At 38.2% G+C, this 17,059-nt stretch overlaps 6 protein-coding genes across 6 annotated transcripts; 2 read left to right on the forward strand and 4 right to left on the reverse strand. All coding sequences in view use genetic code 12, as the record gives it.

Annotated features, from left to right (window-relative positions):
* Positions 1–4: 4 nt before the first annotated feature.
* Positions 5–5,071, reverse strand: VPS54 (Vps54p; the record flags this gene model as incomplete). Its single annotated transcript, XM_064999574.1, has 1 exon — positions 5–5,071. The coding sequence occupies one exon, from the start codon at positions 5,069–5,071 to the stop codon at positions 5–7; it is 5,067 nt and encodes a 1,688-aa protein (XP_064855646.1).
* A 753-nt stretch (positions 5,072–5,824) lies between these two features.
* BNA2 (dioxygenase BNA2) lies at positions 5,825–7,303 on the reverse strand (the record flags this gene model as incomplete). The annotated part of the gene is made up of 1 exon (XM_064999575.1): positions 5,825–7,303. One exon carries the CDS (start codon positions 7,301–7,303, stop codon positions 5,825–5,827), a length of 1,479 nt encoding a protein of 492 aa, XP_064855647.1.
* A 748-nt stretch (positions 7,304–8,051) lies between these two features.
* On the reverse strand, positions 8,052–9,110 carry DUG3 (glutamine amidotransferase subunit DUG3; the record flags this gene model as incomplete). Its single annotated transcript, XM_064999576.1, has 1 exon — positions 8,052–9,110. One exon carries the CDS (start codon positions 9,108–9,110, stop codon positions 8,052–8,054), a length of 1,059 nt encoding a protein of 352 aa, XP_064855648.1.
* A 464-nt stretch (positions 9,111–9,574) lies between these two features.
* Positions 9,575–11,833, forward strand: DASC09_059930 (tetratricopeptide repeat protein; the record flags this gene model as incomplete). Its single annotated transcript, XM_064999577.1, has 1 exon — positions 9,575–11,833. The coding sequence occupies one exon, from the start codon at positions 9,575–9,577 to the stop codon at positions 11,831–11,833; it is 2,259 nt and encodes a 752-aa protein (XP_064855649.1).
* Positions 11,834–12,432: 599 nt separating this feature from the next.
* On the forward strand, positions 12,433–13,545 carry DASC09_059940 (uncharacterized protein; the record flags this gene model as incomplete). Its single annotated transcript, XM_064999578.1, has 1 exon — positions 12,433–13,545. The coding sequence occupies one exon, from the start codon at positions 12,433–12,435 to the stop codon at positions 13,543–13,545; it is 1,113 nt and encodes a 370-aa protein (XP_064855650.1).
* Positions 13,546–14,021: 476 nt separating this feature from the next.
* On the reverse strand, positions 14,022–15,149 carry DASC09_059950 (uncharacterized protein; the record flags this gene model as incomplete). The annotated part of the gene is made up of 1 exon (XM_064999579.1): positions 14,022–15,149. One exon carries the CDS (start codon positions 15,147–15,149, stop codon positions 14,022–14,024), a length of 1,128 nt encoding a protein of 375 aa, XP_064855651.1.
* Positions 15,150–17,059: the final 1,910 nt, after the last annotated feature.

Consider the following 17,059-nt stretch of genomic DNA (forward strand, 5'->3'; position numbering starts at 1 on the left):
GATTCTAATTTTTTTTTTTGTTTTTCCGCTTCTTGTTCCTTTTTTTGGCTTTATTCGCAGTTTTATTAGAAGGTTGTGGGAGTGACACTTCGGATTCTATTTTCTGATCATCTGCAGTTACAGAACATTCATTATTCAGTTCTCCCTCCTCATTAGTCTTCTCAATCTCAGCGTTTTCTTCAGTTTTTTTCTTCAAGATATTTGTAGGGTCATCACCTACTACATTCTCCGCATTTACAATTTTTGAACCAGCGTTGCGTTCAACGCTATTCTGGTTGTTTTCATCTTTTGCTTCTTGTATGTCCAGTACAGATGATTCATTTGTAGCAACTTCTTCTTGTTGTTTCAGGTCTTCAGTTTCATTGGCAGATGATCCGTTAACGCCTTCTAGCAAAACTGCTTTAGATTCCAATACAATTTCTTTTGCTTCAGAAGCTTCCGGGGGTTTGACAACATTGGTTTCAATAATGTCCCCGTTGTTTTCACTTTCCACTTCTTTATTTTCAACTATTGTGCTTTCATTTATAACCGATCCGTCTTCTTTCTTCAACCTTTCATTCTCATCAACAGATGATCCCTCAATGCTGTCTGCTAGAGATTTGCTATAAAATTCATCCCCTTTAGAAGCACTTGTGGCAGCAGGCAGATTTAGCTTTGAGACATCATCATCCACCGGTGATGCTGTTAAAGATGCCTTCAGAGAGTTCGCAATATTTTCAATGTTTTCACTCTTAACTTCTTGAACACAAGCAACTTCATTTGTGGAAGTATCACCAACTTCTGGCATTTTGGTAATGCTGGATACCAATGGGCTACTAGTTTTCAATTCTTGATCCTTTGGTGCAGACTTTTCCAAACCTGATTCATTGTCTTCTTTGGTCTTGTCAACAATGTCACTGGCTTCTGATGGCTTGCTCGTTTCTTCCTGTGGCTCCAATTTTTCATTTTCCTCAAAAACATTCACTGTTTGATGATTATCTTCCTTCTCATCAGCAATATCCGTTGATGTTGGAATAGTTTCTGGTGCTTCTTTATCATCAACCTTTGTGAGATCATGGGGCAAAATATGTCCGACAGGTACAACAGGCACGGCTTCATCGAGCACTTGTTCCTGATTATTACTAGTATCAGGAGCAGGACTGACAGCAGTTATATCCGCATCAGTGTTTTCCCCAAAAGTGTCATCTTGAATAGCAGATGGAGTAATAAGTTGCACTTCTGTTGTAGAAGCCTTCAAATCAGAGGTGTCATTTGCCACGGAGTTTCCAGATTCAACTTCGGTTTTTTCATCTTTTGCATTTGATATTTCTGCACTGCTAGTCTCCACTTCTTCAGATTTAACAGTTTCTGTGACTGTATGTTTATTGAGGACAACCATTTTGAGTTCCATATCTAAATCTTCTTTGGTCTTGATGTTATTGACAACCTCCCACATCACTGTTCCACTCTCACCATACCCTGGTAAATCACCCAACTTCACTCTGAAATAATCAATATCTTTTAACAAATTCATTTTTTCAAAATTATCCCGGAAAATTTTACCAGTTCTTGAAGCTTTATTGGAAGCAGAAGAAAATTTTTCAAATTCTTTTAGCATGACTTTTTTATAATTGTTGAAAATTTCTGACAAGATTATAAGGTATTGCTTTTCCGGCAAGTTTTTGGTTAAAACTTTAGAAATAGTGACAGTTTCTTTAACCAAAACTTCCATGTATCTGTTACAAGGAGAGGTTGAGATTTCAGGAACTGAGAAATCAATTTTGGAGAGCTCTATTGCATGATTGGTAACCCGATCATTCATGATGGAAATTAATTTGGTGAAGACATCATTTTGATGGTCCGTGAGAGATTGGGTTAGGTTTCGGAACTCTTCTTCAACGGTGACACTATTACTGTCGTCATTGCTGGAACCTTGGATCTCTTGTGATCTCTTGAATATCAGCTTATTTAGATTAGTCTTGTTAATAGTCGAGATAATCATGGAAACAAAAGGAATGAGTCGAATAAATAATTCTAAACCTTGAGATGAAATGGTCAAGTGTTTGGCAGTGATATGCTTCAAATCTGTAGTTTTTGTAGCATTGGCCCCTAATATCTGATGTCTCATCTTTGAATTCACCAATCTGATCAAATCAACTAGCACAAACGGGAAAGAAGCATGATGTCTTCCTAAAGTTAAATGCAAGATCAACAATTCTTTGATGGATTGAAGCACAGAAACTACCAACTGTGGTACAACAATAGAAGTATGATTGTTTGTATCCTCTTGAGTATGGTCACTCTCGGATGCGCGAGGATCAGAGTAACCGGTAAAAGTTTTGATAGTTAATTTTTTGAGCGCCTTCTTTTTCGATGGAGAGCTCGAAACCTCCATTACCGGAGTATTTACCGCGGATAACACACTTTTAGCGGAATCAATTTCAAGAACTTCACCTTTCTTAACCTTAAGAATGTCTGTTTTCAAGTAGGAAGTGAATCCAATAATGTCCACCCAAGATTCAGGAAGCTTAGCAATTGATTTACCCGAGGTAGTAGCAATATTATCACAAATTTGCGTAATTTCGTGAATGAGTTCTTGTCCAGTTCTTTGCAACTGATCCCCTTCAGCAACATTACTCAAATCTTTCCAAACATCGGCTTCAATAATGTCAATGGTGTTTTTCTTGAGAATCGTAGTATAAGAGATGTAGTAATCATAGATTTCTTTATTCAAGAATTTTGACAAGTAATTTGGTGGTGGGTCCACTTGTAAAAGACCGGTGGACAATGATGAAGTCGACAAATTTTCGAGTTTAATCAAGAAAACCTTGTTTAAGATATAGAATTTTGAAAAATAATCAAATCCAGTTATCAGACAGTTTGAAATCTGATCAGCCTTAATATTCACAATTTTGAAAAGTCTCTTATTAACAATGTCGATAATTTTAGTGATTGTCGAAGATAAATCAAGATTGGACAACATATTGTCTTCTGATTGGCTTTCATTAGCAGCGGGTCTCGGAGGCAAATATTGAATCAAATCAAGTGATAAGTCAAGTAATATTTTTTGGAAAAATGATACTCGCTTGAATGAAGTGATTAGATTAGAGTAAATATTGACCAAGATGATTTCGAAGTCGATCGGATTGGACATGGATCTTAGATTGTTGACGAGGATTTGGTTGGTATTACCAAAATTAGTCGGCGTACCATGAGTGGAGTTGGTATTTGTAAGGTTAGAGATGGTAGTTGATCCATTAGATTCGGTTTCCAAGGAATCATTATTGACTAAACGCAGGCGAGCGTCCTTATAGTTATGATAGGACTCAAAGGAATTGGTACCAACGTTTAATACCACAGTGTTCTTTTTCTCGTCGTCACTTTGGCCTAATAAATTCAAACTAGATGAAGAAGAATATGATGAGCTTGCTAACGGAGTAGTTGGGAGATGAAATTTGATGACACTTTTGAATTCCGTTACTAATTTTTCTTGTAAATTTTTGAAAAAAATGAAAATCTGGTCAGATTTTATGAGACCATAAAGGTACTTGATTAGAATTTTTTTGAAATGATCTATTGGTAAATTTGAGCTTGGCCCAAACTTTGTAGGATTTTCAATTCCAGAAGTCGAAAGAAATGATTTGAGATTTTCCGTGATAATTTTATTATCGAATTTAAGATTTTCGAGCAATAAGCTCAACAAACTAGCTTGAATAGAGTTGGCATTAGGTGATGCTAAGCTAAGCGAGCTTTTCAAATCATTAACCAAGAAATCAATGAAGAGATTATTAAGAGAAGTTCCAATCTTACTCTTTAAATTGCCAAGTAAAGATTTAAGATTTTGGAGCGACTGTATTGAAGATACGTCTCGGATAGCACAGTTCCCATCTGCATTGCTGAATATTCTGTGAAACTTATTTATTAAATCTGAAATAAACTTTGAGTTAGGCAAGAAAACTTCGTTATTTGAATCTGTGTCCACAATATGTCTGAGGTTCAGTTCAAAAGTTGCCAAATCACCACTGATCAAGTATTCCGCCAAATTTATTAAACTCAAGGAGTCCAAATGGTTGTTGATAATAGATTCTTCGGTAATATTTCCACTGTTATTGCTGCCTTTGTAGTACACCAATTCTGCAAAATCGGAGATTTTCAATATTAAATGGATTTGTACCATTGATTGTTGTAACTTGATGAGATTTAATTTCTTGGTGACATTCTTCAAAATTTTTAGGCCAAGTTCACTCTGGTTCCCTTCTAATTGATCGAACTTCTTTAATAGTTTTTGAGATTTGGCTATGCAAACCTTCAGGTTTTCGGTAATTTTACTCAAGTCATTGAATGTATTGAAAAATGAGTTTGAGGACTTCGAGATCTCATCGATCAAATGGATCTCAATAATATCTAAGTACCATGATAGCTTTTCCTGCAACAATGCATTGTTTACCAAAAACTGATCATTGGACTTGGGATGCGGCTGATTATTGTCTGTGTCTGTGCTCAAAATTTCATTGCCATCTATGACTTTATAGAAAGTTCTTGGATCATCAAGTCTGAAATCCTGGTGGAAATAGATTTTCGGAACATTCTCGATGTGGTTTTTATGTAATTCTCCTGGGGCTTGATCTTCATTAGTCTCTATGGTAGTCAATGCAGAACGAGTCAAGTTTCTATTTTCTTGAAAAATCTCAAATTGTTCTTCAATGGCCATGGTATATTCTGAAAATTCTGTATCGTCGACTTTTTCAGCTTTTGCAAGCCTGATTTGGGGAATATCTTTAATTGTTGGCGGGCCTAGTGAAATCTTGGTGGTTTTATTATTGATCATGATGGCTATCTTGTTTTTTCTTCTCGAGTCAACGCCAGAAACAAGCTCATATATCGAATTGAATCCCAATGGAGAATATTTTGTGGCAATGCCAAAGGCATTCCCCAGGCTACTATTTAGCGTGGAGTTGTTGGTGTCACTAACAAATGAATAATTAGAAAGAGAATCAAACGAGTTTCTAGTTGATGAAAGAACTGATGGCAGGCCAATGTTGTAGCCAACACCACCAGTTATAATCGAGGCATTATCCTCTTCATCAGACATATTTTGAATGAGTTCCCTACTAATATATCACTTTCCAATGGCATTGATTCTACCAAGCTCCTGTGTCGTTTTCTCAAATCTTGTTGGAATTATTGTGGTGTTGGTGCTCAATACACCTGCACACCATGACTCCACCCGTACATACATTGACCAACATTTGGCACCTTACAACATGATGACAGTCAATAATAAAGGTGTGTGATGATCACATACTGGTTGCTCAGCAGAAGAGTACAGACATGGAATTCGGGATTATTGATGTTTCTGTGAAATTAAAGTTTTCAAGCAAATAGCAGGATTCAAAAAAAGCTACACAGATGCAGAGAGAAGTTCTTCATGGAGCAATACGAAAAAAGTACATCTTCTGTAAAATTCCTTTTGTTTACATTCGGTAAAACTCCCTGATTTTATTCATAATATATATATCTCTTCCTTTTAGAGCCACTCATTCTCTGGCCATTGATGTTTCAGGATAAACATTAAAAGCAAGCAAAAAAAAAGCAGCAAACTCCAGAAATACGATTTGCAATGCCCTTCATCCTATTCAATAGAGTGCTCTCATTGATAGTGTTATTGATAAAAAAATACAGGTTTTGATACAAAAAGAAACATAAAAAAAATTTTCTGAACATATAATTTGATACATAACATAAAACCATAAAATATTAACAAGCGGAAAGAACAAAGTGAAATCAAAAACAAAAAAGGTCATCAAAAAAAAAAAAAAAAAAAGAAAAAAACAATTAGGGAATATTACCAATGGCCAGCCTCATTTTCTTGTTCAAGATTGAATGATGGATTGTGAATTTCTTTCTTGATATTGTCAACATTCTTTTTAGTTCTATTGGTGTACTTTAAGTTTAGTATACCTCCAGTGAGAATACGTCTACCCCATGATCCAGCAGCAGGATCGCCTGTTTCATCACGACATTGCTTGAGGAATGGCAACAAGGCGGTACCACCGGTACCTCTTGCACCACCGCTCTCTCCTGTTTCCTCAGTGAGCCCCACGGTCGATGAGCTCTTCTTGTTAGAGGCCAAGCCAATACGTAAGGTCTTTGAATTATTAGCGGCACGAGATGGAAGTATGATGTACCGGGTGACGATTTGAATATGTTTGTCTCTGAATGATTTCAACATCGCAAGACAAGCGTCGTAGGCAAGCACCAATTCAGGGCGTTCTGACCTGCATCCATTAACATACTCACGAATCACAGACTCTTCAGAAAGTGCGTCAAGAAAGGTTCTATGCTTCTCTGGCATGTAGAACTTCATTTGCTCCATGAAGTTGTTTTCTTTATTATTCAAACTGGACTTGGCGCCAGTGAGGGTAGATGAGGATCCAGTTCCATGATTACCAGGACGAACTCCTGTCGGATGGTGGACTACCCCTAACAAAGTATCGAAATATTGAATTAATGATGATTGCGCATTAGATCCACCAGAATAGGTTTGGGGCTCACCAGTACCGTAAATAATCCCATCACTTGGAAGTCCGAATTCACGCATGTTTTTCCAACCAGCTAAGAAAGGACGAATTCTGAAATAGAAAACATGGGGATCACACATATCTTCCATGGAAAGAAGAACCAGGCCCAAATTATCCAATAATTCCGCAAGGCTTCTGAGATGCGTGGTGAGGTCTTCTGGACGATTTTGGGCGGCAGCAGTAGCTGCCTTCATTCCAACATCTAAACATTTGGCTCCTTCAATTTCAAACTGAACACTGATGAGGTAAAACCACATTTCATCGATGGATCCAGTAAATGTATTTACCGTGGAAAAGTTATCAATTGTGAGCTTGGAAACATCGGTATATGTTTGGCCTGGAGATTTTAGTGCTGGTTTGAAATTCCAGAGAACGAGAGCAGCATATGTGGCTACTGGAGGAAGGCCTAATTGCGAAGCAACATCAGTATATGGAGTAGAAAGTTGAGGAGGAAGCGAAGAAACCGGTTGGCAATCAAAACTCCAAACGTAAGCGTGGGTTAAAAACGACAAAACAACGTAAGCACGGCGCACCTCACCCTCATTAGCAAGATGCTCAGTGGAGAGCACGGGAAGAGTGGTATCAATAAGCCTTCTAATTGATTTGTTGAGAATGAGGGCAGGAAGGTTCTCAACAAGGGATTCCCACGGCTGGTAATAATCTTGGGGAAGGCATTCTACTGGGAACTTTTCAGGCACAAACCCAGTAGAACGGGAAATGTCGTATTCAGCAAGATTGATCATAATGACTAACTAACTCAAAGTAGTGGTGGTATGGTGTGTAACTATGACATATGGTTCAGGCGAGTAGCACGAAAAATTCAAACGGAGCACACAACAATATATATATATATTATATTGTTATCACGAACGGTTGTTAAACGAAACCTACGACGGGTGGCACTGTCGGGTTTAATATGTTGGGGGTTTGTTTCTTTTCGAGGAATCTGCTGACTTTCTTTTTATATAAAATTTTCGAAAATTTTCTGCACGCAGACCCGTGCTGATGGTGCTCGCAAAGCATTGTATAAGCTGATTGTTTCGATCATGAGCTAATGATGCCTCCCTATACACCCCGCGTATATATGAGGTATATGAGGTGTGTATAAGAAATTTTGAATGTAGCTTTATCTTCCTAATAGTCTGCTTATCAGCAAAGTATTCAGATCTTGTGAAAACTGTATTTTCCAATATATTCCAATGAGACAGGAATCAATAGACAGGAAAGCAAAAAATAAATACGCAATGTGCAGTTACAGATGGATAACGATTAGATCAATAAGCAATGTACTATTTCATATACAGCAAGGTACCGCAGCACTTTAATACATTCCTCTGTTGGTATTTGACTCCTGCAAACGAATTCAGGACCTCTGGCTGACAAGCTCTGCTGGTATTGCTAGATATCCTCAAATTATCAAAGTTTACAATATTATAGACAATAAATGCAAAAGATCAATATATTATAGTGGATTTTTATAGTACAAAATTTTCAATGAACTCTGCTGGATCTCCCCTCTCTTTCTAATGGAGGGACAGGACTGCTCAAATCACTGATCAGAACAGGAACTGGGCCCATAAGACCTTTACTTGCTGCAAAGTCACTACTTCTTCCTCTAAGCAAGTCGGGCTGGTAATACTCATCAAGAATTGGATGAAACAAAACAGTCTGATTCTTTATGGTGAGGACAGTATTAGTTGGCACAGTGATCCAGTCTTTCCTTTCAAAAGTCAACGGTTCCGAAGCCACCATGATCACATCTTGCTTCCGATCCTCCCTTTCCATAACATACTGACCTGGCTCATATTCTGAAAACGAGGAGCCGCAAGAAAAGTGCAACGAGGCAGCCTCTTGGGTTTTTGAAGTAATGTAACGGGAAATAACCACTGACGAAGAATCAGTGACCGCAAAATTCAATAGTGAAGGTTCGTACGAGTAAGTTGGATCCGATTTATCAAGCTCATTTGAAAATTCTTTGAGCAAATTGATTGTCTGGAGTAAAGCTGCTCTGAGATTCTCAGCACCAAAGTTTCCGCAAGGTTTCTTTGGATCAAACCCGAGCTTATCGAGGCAATCTAGGAAAAGGGCAAAACAGACTTCAGAATCGGTACCACCTTGAATATAAAGGAAATATTTTTCTTTGAGGTGGTTGATTATACGACGTTTTATCTTTGAGAAATTAGAAACCCCGCCATTGTGCATAAACATCAACTGATGATATGTGAAAGGGTGGCAATTGGTTTCACTAAGGCTCCCGTAAGTAGAGGCACGAACGTGAGCAAATACCAAGCTGGATTTGGTTTTTTCGGCGAGAGTCTCCAAATTTTGATTATTCCATGCAGGAGTAATAGCACGAAACACACAAGGACCCTCGTTGTCTTTATCATCGGTGTAATAGCCCACACCAAAGCCGTCACCATTTATAGGGCGACGGAGGTCCAACCTAAGTCGAGAGTCATACGATTGATTGATGATAGAATGGGCAGGGCGTGTAAGAAGATGAGATAAACGAATATCCTCCTTGCCCTTGAATATTAGAAAACGGCACATTATTGTATTTGTTAAGAAAACACCACCTTAAAATGATAAGATTGCAGATATAAAGAAAGAGTGTTGATGAAAATGCTTGTTTGGAGATAAGTTATCTCTGCTCCTCGTTGACTACGTTAAGTCACATGACATAGTATAATAATTGCGGGCGGTCTTTGGGAGATAAGAACACAGCCACGGATGGACTAATATTTATAATGTGACTGATTATTATTCAAAGGCTCTCTTACTTTATGAAATCCAAGACTATCTGGACTCCTTCGGATCATTGGAGATCACCGTATCTTCGATTTTGTAAACTGACTAAGCGATCAGTAATCGAAGACGCTTCTTTTATTTCTATGCTACGTGCACCATGATTGATGCCTCATTCGTCACAAAAAATTATTAATCCGCCATATAATTATATATAACTTGTTACCAAGTATAATTAAGTGAAAAGATCATACAAAGGTATCGCCAACATGGAAATGGATATAGACAAAAATACCACCCAAAATTTCAGTCGCTACGCCAATAAATATGGCAAGGTCCTAAACAATACCCAACTATATTGTCTCCTACATGGTATTATCCTGTATATCGACCATGTTCGTCGGTCAATTAAGGATGCAAAGTTTCCTGAAGAACAACACAACACCGAAGAGAACAAGAAACGTTTTGAAGGTCTCGCTGTGGTGATAAAGGATTTGCAGGATCTCACAGAGGTTTGTAAACCGCACAACCTCGAAGAATATAAATTATTCCGTCAGATTTTAGGGCTTCAGGATAACGCCCCATATGAAAAGTTACAGTTTGTGAAAAAAGATTTGGAAGACTTGTTGGTATATGGCTGGCATATTTATAAATTCCCTCATTCTGACAATGATATGGCCTTTCGAAAAACCAAGTTCTCCAACCATTATCGTGCTGATTTGGATTTTCATTGTGACTTACCTCAAGTGATTTCTCTTTACCTTAATGAACTTTGCGAAAACCCACCTTTAGTGTCAAACTTAAGGCTTCCAATTCCAGGTGAACCCTTCCCAATTTCAAAAGAGCGCTTCCAACAGGCCGCTAATTTACTTGATCGATATCGTTTCCGTATGACCATTGAGCCAGATGGACGTGAGAGTGCTGCACCAAGTATGACGGTCATGGACCTTTTCCAATCTTTTGCGGCAATCACAAAGTTGAATGTCCTAAATTCCCAGTCTTCTGTTAGCGTTTCACTCAATCGCGCGAAGGCGACGGAACTCAAAGAAAAGGGAAACAAAGCCCAGAAGACTTCCAGAGGTCTTGCCTTAAGTTACTATTCTCAAGCGCTAATGGTTGAACCAAGTAACCCGATCATCCTTTCTTCCAGGGCCGCCATGTTCCAGGAGTTAGATTTCCATGATGATGCTATAAACGATCTTAAACTTGCACTTTCTATTAACCCAGCTTTTGCAGTAGCGTATGCTCGTCTAGCATTTTCATATCTACATATAGGCAATGCCTTTGCATCAATGAAGGAGTACGTCAAAGCTATCAAAGCATCCCAAGGTATGATTCTCCCAAATGGATTCGATTCAACTAATGAGTCCAAACTTAAGCGTTATATTTCAGAATGTAAACGCAAAACCTTGCCGCATTTCATAACGAAAATGGTTGTTTCTTTGCGTATAGCCGAAGCCAGAGCTCGTCAGCAAGGAATAAACCCAGAGGAGCTAAGAAATGTCAAAGAAGATATAAAGAGTATCATTGCGCGATATAGCGGTCGTGGATCTACTATGAACGGAAGAAATGCTACTGCTCCTTCGGGTGCGCTTTTCACAATGCCAGCTGTGACCTCGATTCAGATTCCAAATCAAGGGCCAAATACTGGTGTTGATAATACCAATAATAATACCAATGGAAATACAACGCTAGGTGGTAATGGCATGGTTTTCAATCTTGCTGATGAAGCGAATGGGGCGACTAATCCACAAGAGGCCATTGAAAGATATATCCAATTGACGTCAAATATTTTTCGTGGAAATAATAATCGTGATGGGAACCCGTTCACTGTATTTGGGGGTGGGCAGGGAACAACAACTACTACCACTACAACCACAACCACTACTGAAACAACTAATAATGAAAGCAATAATAATGAAAGCAATAATAATGAAAGCAATAATAATGAAGAAAACGCCAGCAACAGTGAAAACAACATTAACAATGAATCTGGCAACAATGGCAATGGTGATACTACTAGCACTTCAGCAGCCGTTAGTGATAATAATACCGAAGATCCGGGAGATATTGATATCGATAGTGTAAGAGAAACTCCACAGGCGAATACTAACATCAATGATAACAATAACAATCATTCCAATCCTCAAGGTAACAATGGTCAAAATAATGGTGGCAACAACAATAACAATAGCTTTGGTAGCATGTTTGGAAACTTAATCATGAGCACTGTTGGGCCAATGATTCAACGTGAGGTGCAAAATTTGACTGGTGCAAACGGTGAACCTGCAAATGCTACGATATTAACCAGTATAGTGAATGGTAATGGACCTCCTCAGGTTTTTAGAATGGATGGGAATTTTGCCCCTCCAAATGGAAGTCAACAGGAAAATGGCAATGGTAATTCCAGAACCTCAACAACTGCCAACAGTGATAATGGAGCGAATGTTAATTCTTCAAGTCGAGATAATCAAAATAGAGATGATGGTGAAGAAAGCAATAATAATATGGACATCGATCTTGATTGAATTGTCATCTTTTTGTAATAAGGTGCTATCAAAGAAAGCTTCTGCCGAATCTCCTGCAATTTCGTTTGAGATATCATTATTATGAGTGTATTATACATTTCTGTTTGTGTTGTTTGCGGATAACACTTGTATATTTCGAAAAACAAAAAAAAACAAAACAAGACAGTTTAGATATATTATACTTTAGTATTAATTAATGTTTTTATTATTGGTTTAGTATGTCATTATTATATTGTACAATTCTTTCTCAAGATTTGGGTATTTATGGTAAACACGTAAGATAATTCTTTTTACGAAATTAAAGCTTTATTCCAAAAGTATGCTAGATTATATCTGAGCCAGACATGTCGTCAAATGAATTATCAAGATGCTGTAACTGCATAATCTTGTTTTCCTACAATTATCATAAAAAAAAAAAAAAAAAAAAAAATAGAGGATTTGTTTTAGTGACACCAATCCCATCCATAATTCGAGTTCTTTTTCTGAACCCGAACGCGACAGCCATATGCCTCCTCCATCGACGGTGTTTTGGGGAGGGCCAGCTGACGCCTGGCGTGATTTTCAACACACAAAGCTTCAGGAGCCATCCCAAAGGAACTATGAGTGGTACAACTATGAATGGTATAACTATGAATGGGGTTACTGTTAACGGTGGTTTCCACTCATCTCATCCTCCAGATTTCCACTTTCCTTTTCCTTTTTTCCCTTATTCTGGTCCTCCACCTCAATTTTTCCCTTCTTCTTCTTCTCCTCCTCCGCCACAACCACCAACCCCTCCTCCAACCTTGGCTCCTCAACCTCTGGCTTATTTCTTCCATCACCCTGTTCCTCCAACCATGTCTCATCATCTAGCTCCTCATCAACATCATCCTCCTCATTTACTAGCCCCCCATAATGTACTAGCTCCTTATCAACATCATCCCCTCTATCTTTTAAATAATCCACAGTTTTCACCTTCCCATGATACTTCTTCTCCTGTCTCACATCCTCACACTTCTGTTTCTATTTCTCCTTGTTCTATCTCCGAAACAACCCCTCACCTGGTTTCCAATAATTCAACTGCTACTGCCAGCATGTTGCCTTCGGCTACTACTCTGCCTAGCGGATTTCGCAAGCATCACCTTCCAACTGAAATAACTTTCTATCAGTTTATAGATATATTCGAAATAGCTCTCATGTTAATAAACGATATTGAGAAAGACGATCCAGTAGGCAATAATCAGGAACACATCGAGGATGAGGATTCAGTAGGTAATAATCACGAGGGCTTTGACTCATCGAAGACCAGGGACATCTTTGAGTTAATCAAAAAAAAAGATGAAACAACTGTAACCAATAGAGTCAAAGAAACTTTCATCGGATTGAAAAAGGTGAAGATGAAAAAAGCATGCTTCTTTTCGCTTTTGTACGCAGTGCGAAAGAAGTTTGCGAGGATAAATAAAACGGTTTCTAAAGTGGACGACTATATGAAATTCTGGATTGAATGCACTTTTTGTAGTGGTAGAATTACCCAAGTCTGGAAAACTAAAGGCAATATGTTCTTAATCGACTGTATCAAAATTCTGAGGTGTCGATGTGAGGAAGAAGATATTGAAAAAACTAACGATGTGCGTGCTGCAAAAAGAGCTAGAATAGAAATCCCGCCACAAAGCCATACAATAGACAAATTCCGGTTCGACGAAATGTCAACTATGACTCCTGAGATTGCCTAACTCATATGGAGTGTAAACGAGCTAATTGAGGAGAAGTTTATGGTGCAAATCGAACGCGAGTTCGTTGACGATAAATTCGCAGCAGCTAACGCGATGGATCAAAAGCAGAAAAAATTGAAGGCAATTTGTGAGCAGCTAGAATGTTACTGGTTAAATGTAGACCAGCTAGATAGCGAGCAAAAAGAAAAGCTTAAGTTGACGAGAAAACTTGTAATTCATAAACTAGAATCTGGAGGCATGAAAATTGGCCATTTTTTTTTACAAGTTCGTCGAACGGTATAATGCTGGGTCCTCAAAGAATGAGGTAAAATAAATATTAATTATATGGAAATACTGTTTAAAGTGTATTGTGTAAAGATTTAAAATATCATAACAAAGTAGAATAAAAAGGGGAATCTCAGGAAGTTCTCAAAGTAATAGAAGGGAATATCATCCCGAAAAGAAAGAAATAGGTATTATCGTAAATTCGTCTTGACTTAATATCCAGCCAAAGGAGCGTATGTACCAGTGTGACAATATTGGGTCCAATCTTGGAACAAAACTTCGATCATGGTGTCGTAAAATTGACTGTCGACAATAGAGTTGACAAGAGTACCGTTACCGACTTTAACACCAGCAGTTGGAGCAAAATCCGCACCCCAAATTCTCAAGTTACCGTAAAATGGAGAATAAAATGAGGTATCAACGGCACAGGAAACGTTGGTGGAGCTGGTGATCAATTCAGGATAAGTCATAAAGAAAGAAACAACGTCATCCCAGAATGGCAAAGTCTCTTGATCGTTGTTTTCGGCGTAGTTACCAGTGTAAACAATGTCTTGAAGGGCGGTAAAATAAGTGTTGTTGTTAATAGCTTCCAAAGAACCGGCTTTAGCAATGATACGGTTGTATAATTCTTGGGAAGGAACCAAGTAGTTAGTAACGTTACCTCCAATGTACAATTCTTTCCATGGAGCAGTCAAAGCAATTTGAGCACCTTCAGGGTCTTGAATCAAGTTAATATCGGTGTTAATATCAACTTGGATAGCAGTGCCGACGGCTTGAGCGTATTGTGTATCGATGTAACCACCCATGATGTACAAACCAGCAGCCTCTTCAGCCAATTTTGGATAAATGCTCAAAGCTTGAGCAACAGTGGTCATCATACCAGCAGCAAAAATCATAACTGGATCGGTGTCTTTGTATTTCTTCACAGCTTCAATCAAAGCAATAGCACCTGGAGTATCTTGATCATAATCGACTTCATCCCAAGTGTAAGAATCTTCGTAATCAGGTGAAAAACCACCCTCCCAAACAGGGGCACCAAAAAGTTGACTATGCATTTGGAAAGTGTCATTGGTTTGCAAGAGTGGTTGTTGAGCACCCAAGTACAAAGGAATACAAGAGGTCATGTTGTACTCTTTAAGAACATTGTAACCGGCAGCAACGGCATCAACAGCAGAATAAGAACCGAAACTCATGGACATACCAACAACCTCGACACCACCATAGAGAGGAATCAAAAGTTGCAAAGCTTCTAAACCATCATTCTCGATGAAAACTTTTCTAGATTGAGCAATGCTAACTAGAGAAGTAGCAGCAAGTAATAGTGATTTGAAACTAACCATTTGTGTTTGTTTTTGTTTTTTTATATGATAGATAAAAGCAGAATTGCAATATGGTTTCCAAGAAATTTTTTTAGGAGCGGGTACATGTCACAGTGGAATAACCCTTCGCTATATATATATAAATTTGTTCAAGCACAAATCAAACAATAGGGAGCTTATTGAGAGGTAAAAAATTTTCAATTGTTAGTGCTGATAGAACATGTGCTTGTGCATGAACTTTCTTGATAAGGATAACAAGGATAATGTTGTTTTTTCTTCATTTGAGCAGTCTCCCTTTTTTCACTTGTTTGATAATGCAGGTCGCCAAATTGAGCAGCTTGAATCTCCTATTATGCAGTCCGCGGAAGAGAAGCCGTTTCCTCGGCATATTGCGATCGATCATTTGTGTAAGCCAATATTTAATACTGATGTGTATTTATATCCAGTGGTTGAAAGATTTGCTTCTTATCTTTGCTGTCTTCAGGGTCTGTTAAGATTTTCCAAGATTTGATGTAGTATTCGATTTGGCTTTATTTTTAGTTCAATATATGTACTTATACATAATATTGGAATTCCTAGTAAGTTTTTCTTTCCAAAATATGAGCTATGGCCTATAGTTGCCCCATGGCAAAGAAAAAAAAAAAGAAAAATAGAACGCAATTGTTACTCAGAGTGGGCAGCAGGGACTTTTAAGTTCTTACGCTATCATATCATGCTATTTTCTTGGCTCTAGTATCTGAATGATTGAACGGATAGCACAAACTCTTCAAGAGATACATACTTGTTTGAAGACCACTTTCTGAGTTCCTTTAGTTCAACGTGATAAAAGACCTTGTCGCCGTCTGTTAGTACATGCCACTTTAGTTGTCCCACTACACTACACCATCCATCAGTAGTGGCAGCAAAGTGAAAGTTTGACCTTCTGAAGCAGCAGTTTGGAGGAACTCTAAATGAAATGGCTGCATGGACTAGTCCCAGAGTGTCAGTAGCCATAACACCGTTACTTCTAACTACTTTCAGATCGATCTGAGAGAGAGAGAGAGAGAGAGAGAGAGAGAGCACATTATCCGCCGCCGCTTACCACCGACGGGATAGGATAGGATAGGGTAGATCCCACGTACGAGAAGTCGATAACAAACATGTCGGTCTTCTTCTTCTTCACGTGATCTGGTAGAGAGCAGGCCAAATTTTGGGCGACCACAAGAATTTGTCCTTCGAAACTCAACGACAACTTGTGATTTTTTTTCAACGACTTTACTGGAAAAGTGATGGTCTATAACATTCTAATTTCAATCATGAGATGTGTATCTGTCCAGCGCAATTATTTGTAGCCTCATATTGCTTATAAGTATATATAAAATATTATGAGGCCAAAAACCGAGAGCAATTCTTGGATTGTTTTGGCTCTTCTACACACAGATAAGACTGGGTCTCGCCGTCTTCTGTTCTATCTACACACAGATAAGACTGGGTCTCGCCGTCTTCTGTTCTATCTACAGAAGGAGCGGTTCCCAGGGGATAGATAATCTTGGATGTCTTTTTCCAACTACAAGATTTGGTGGGATCTTTTCTGTTGAATATATGTCATTACCTTTATTTGTAGGCCAAATAATTGATTAATTTTTTTTTTTTTTCCTTTTTAAGTTAAGAATGGTTCCCAGATGATTGATTAATCGGCTTGCAATTGTGCTTTGACTGCAAGTTAGTTGGTTGATTCGGATACTTTTTTTTTCCTCCTGGCAATCATCGGATATTGGATTGTTGTTGTCGATTGATTGACTGATTGTTTCTCTGTGGTCACTTATTGTTATTCATTTACTGCGTCTCCGTTTCTTTTTCGGACTTTTTTTTTTTTTATTCCCTCGGGGGGTGAGTCACCTACAGAGACCATCACTATACTATCCCTTCGGAACATTTTCATGATAAAAATA

The sequence above is a fragment of the Saccharomycopsis crataegensis genome (assembly GCF_037102585.1).
Source record: "Saccharomycopsis crataegensis DNA, jcf7180000000098, whole genome shotgun sequence".
NCBI classification, from domain to species: Eukaryota; Fungi; Ascomycota; class Saccharomycetes; order Ascoideales; family Saccharomycopsidaceae; genus Saccharomycopsis; species Saccharomycopsis crataegensis.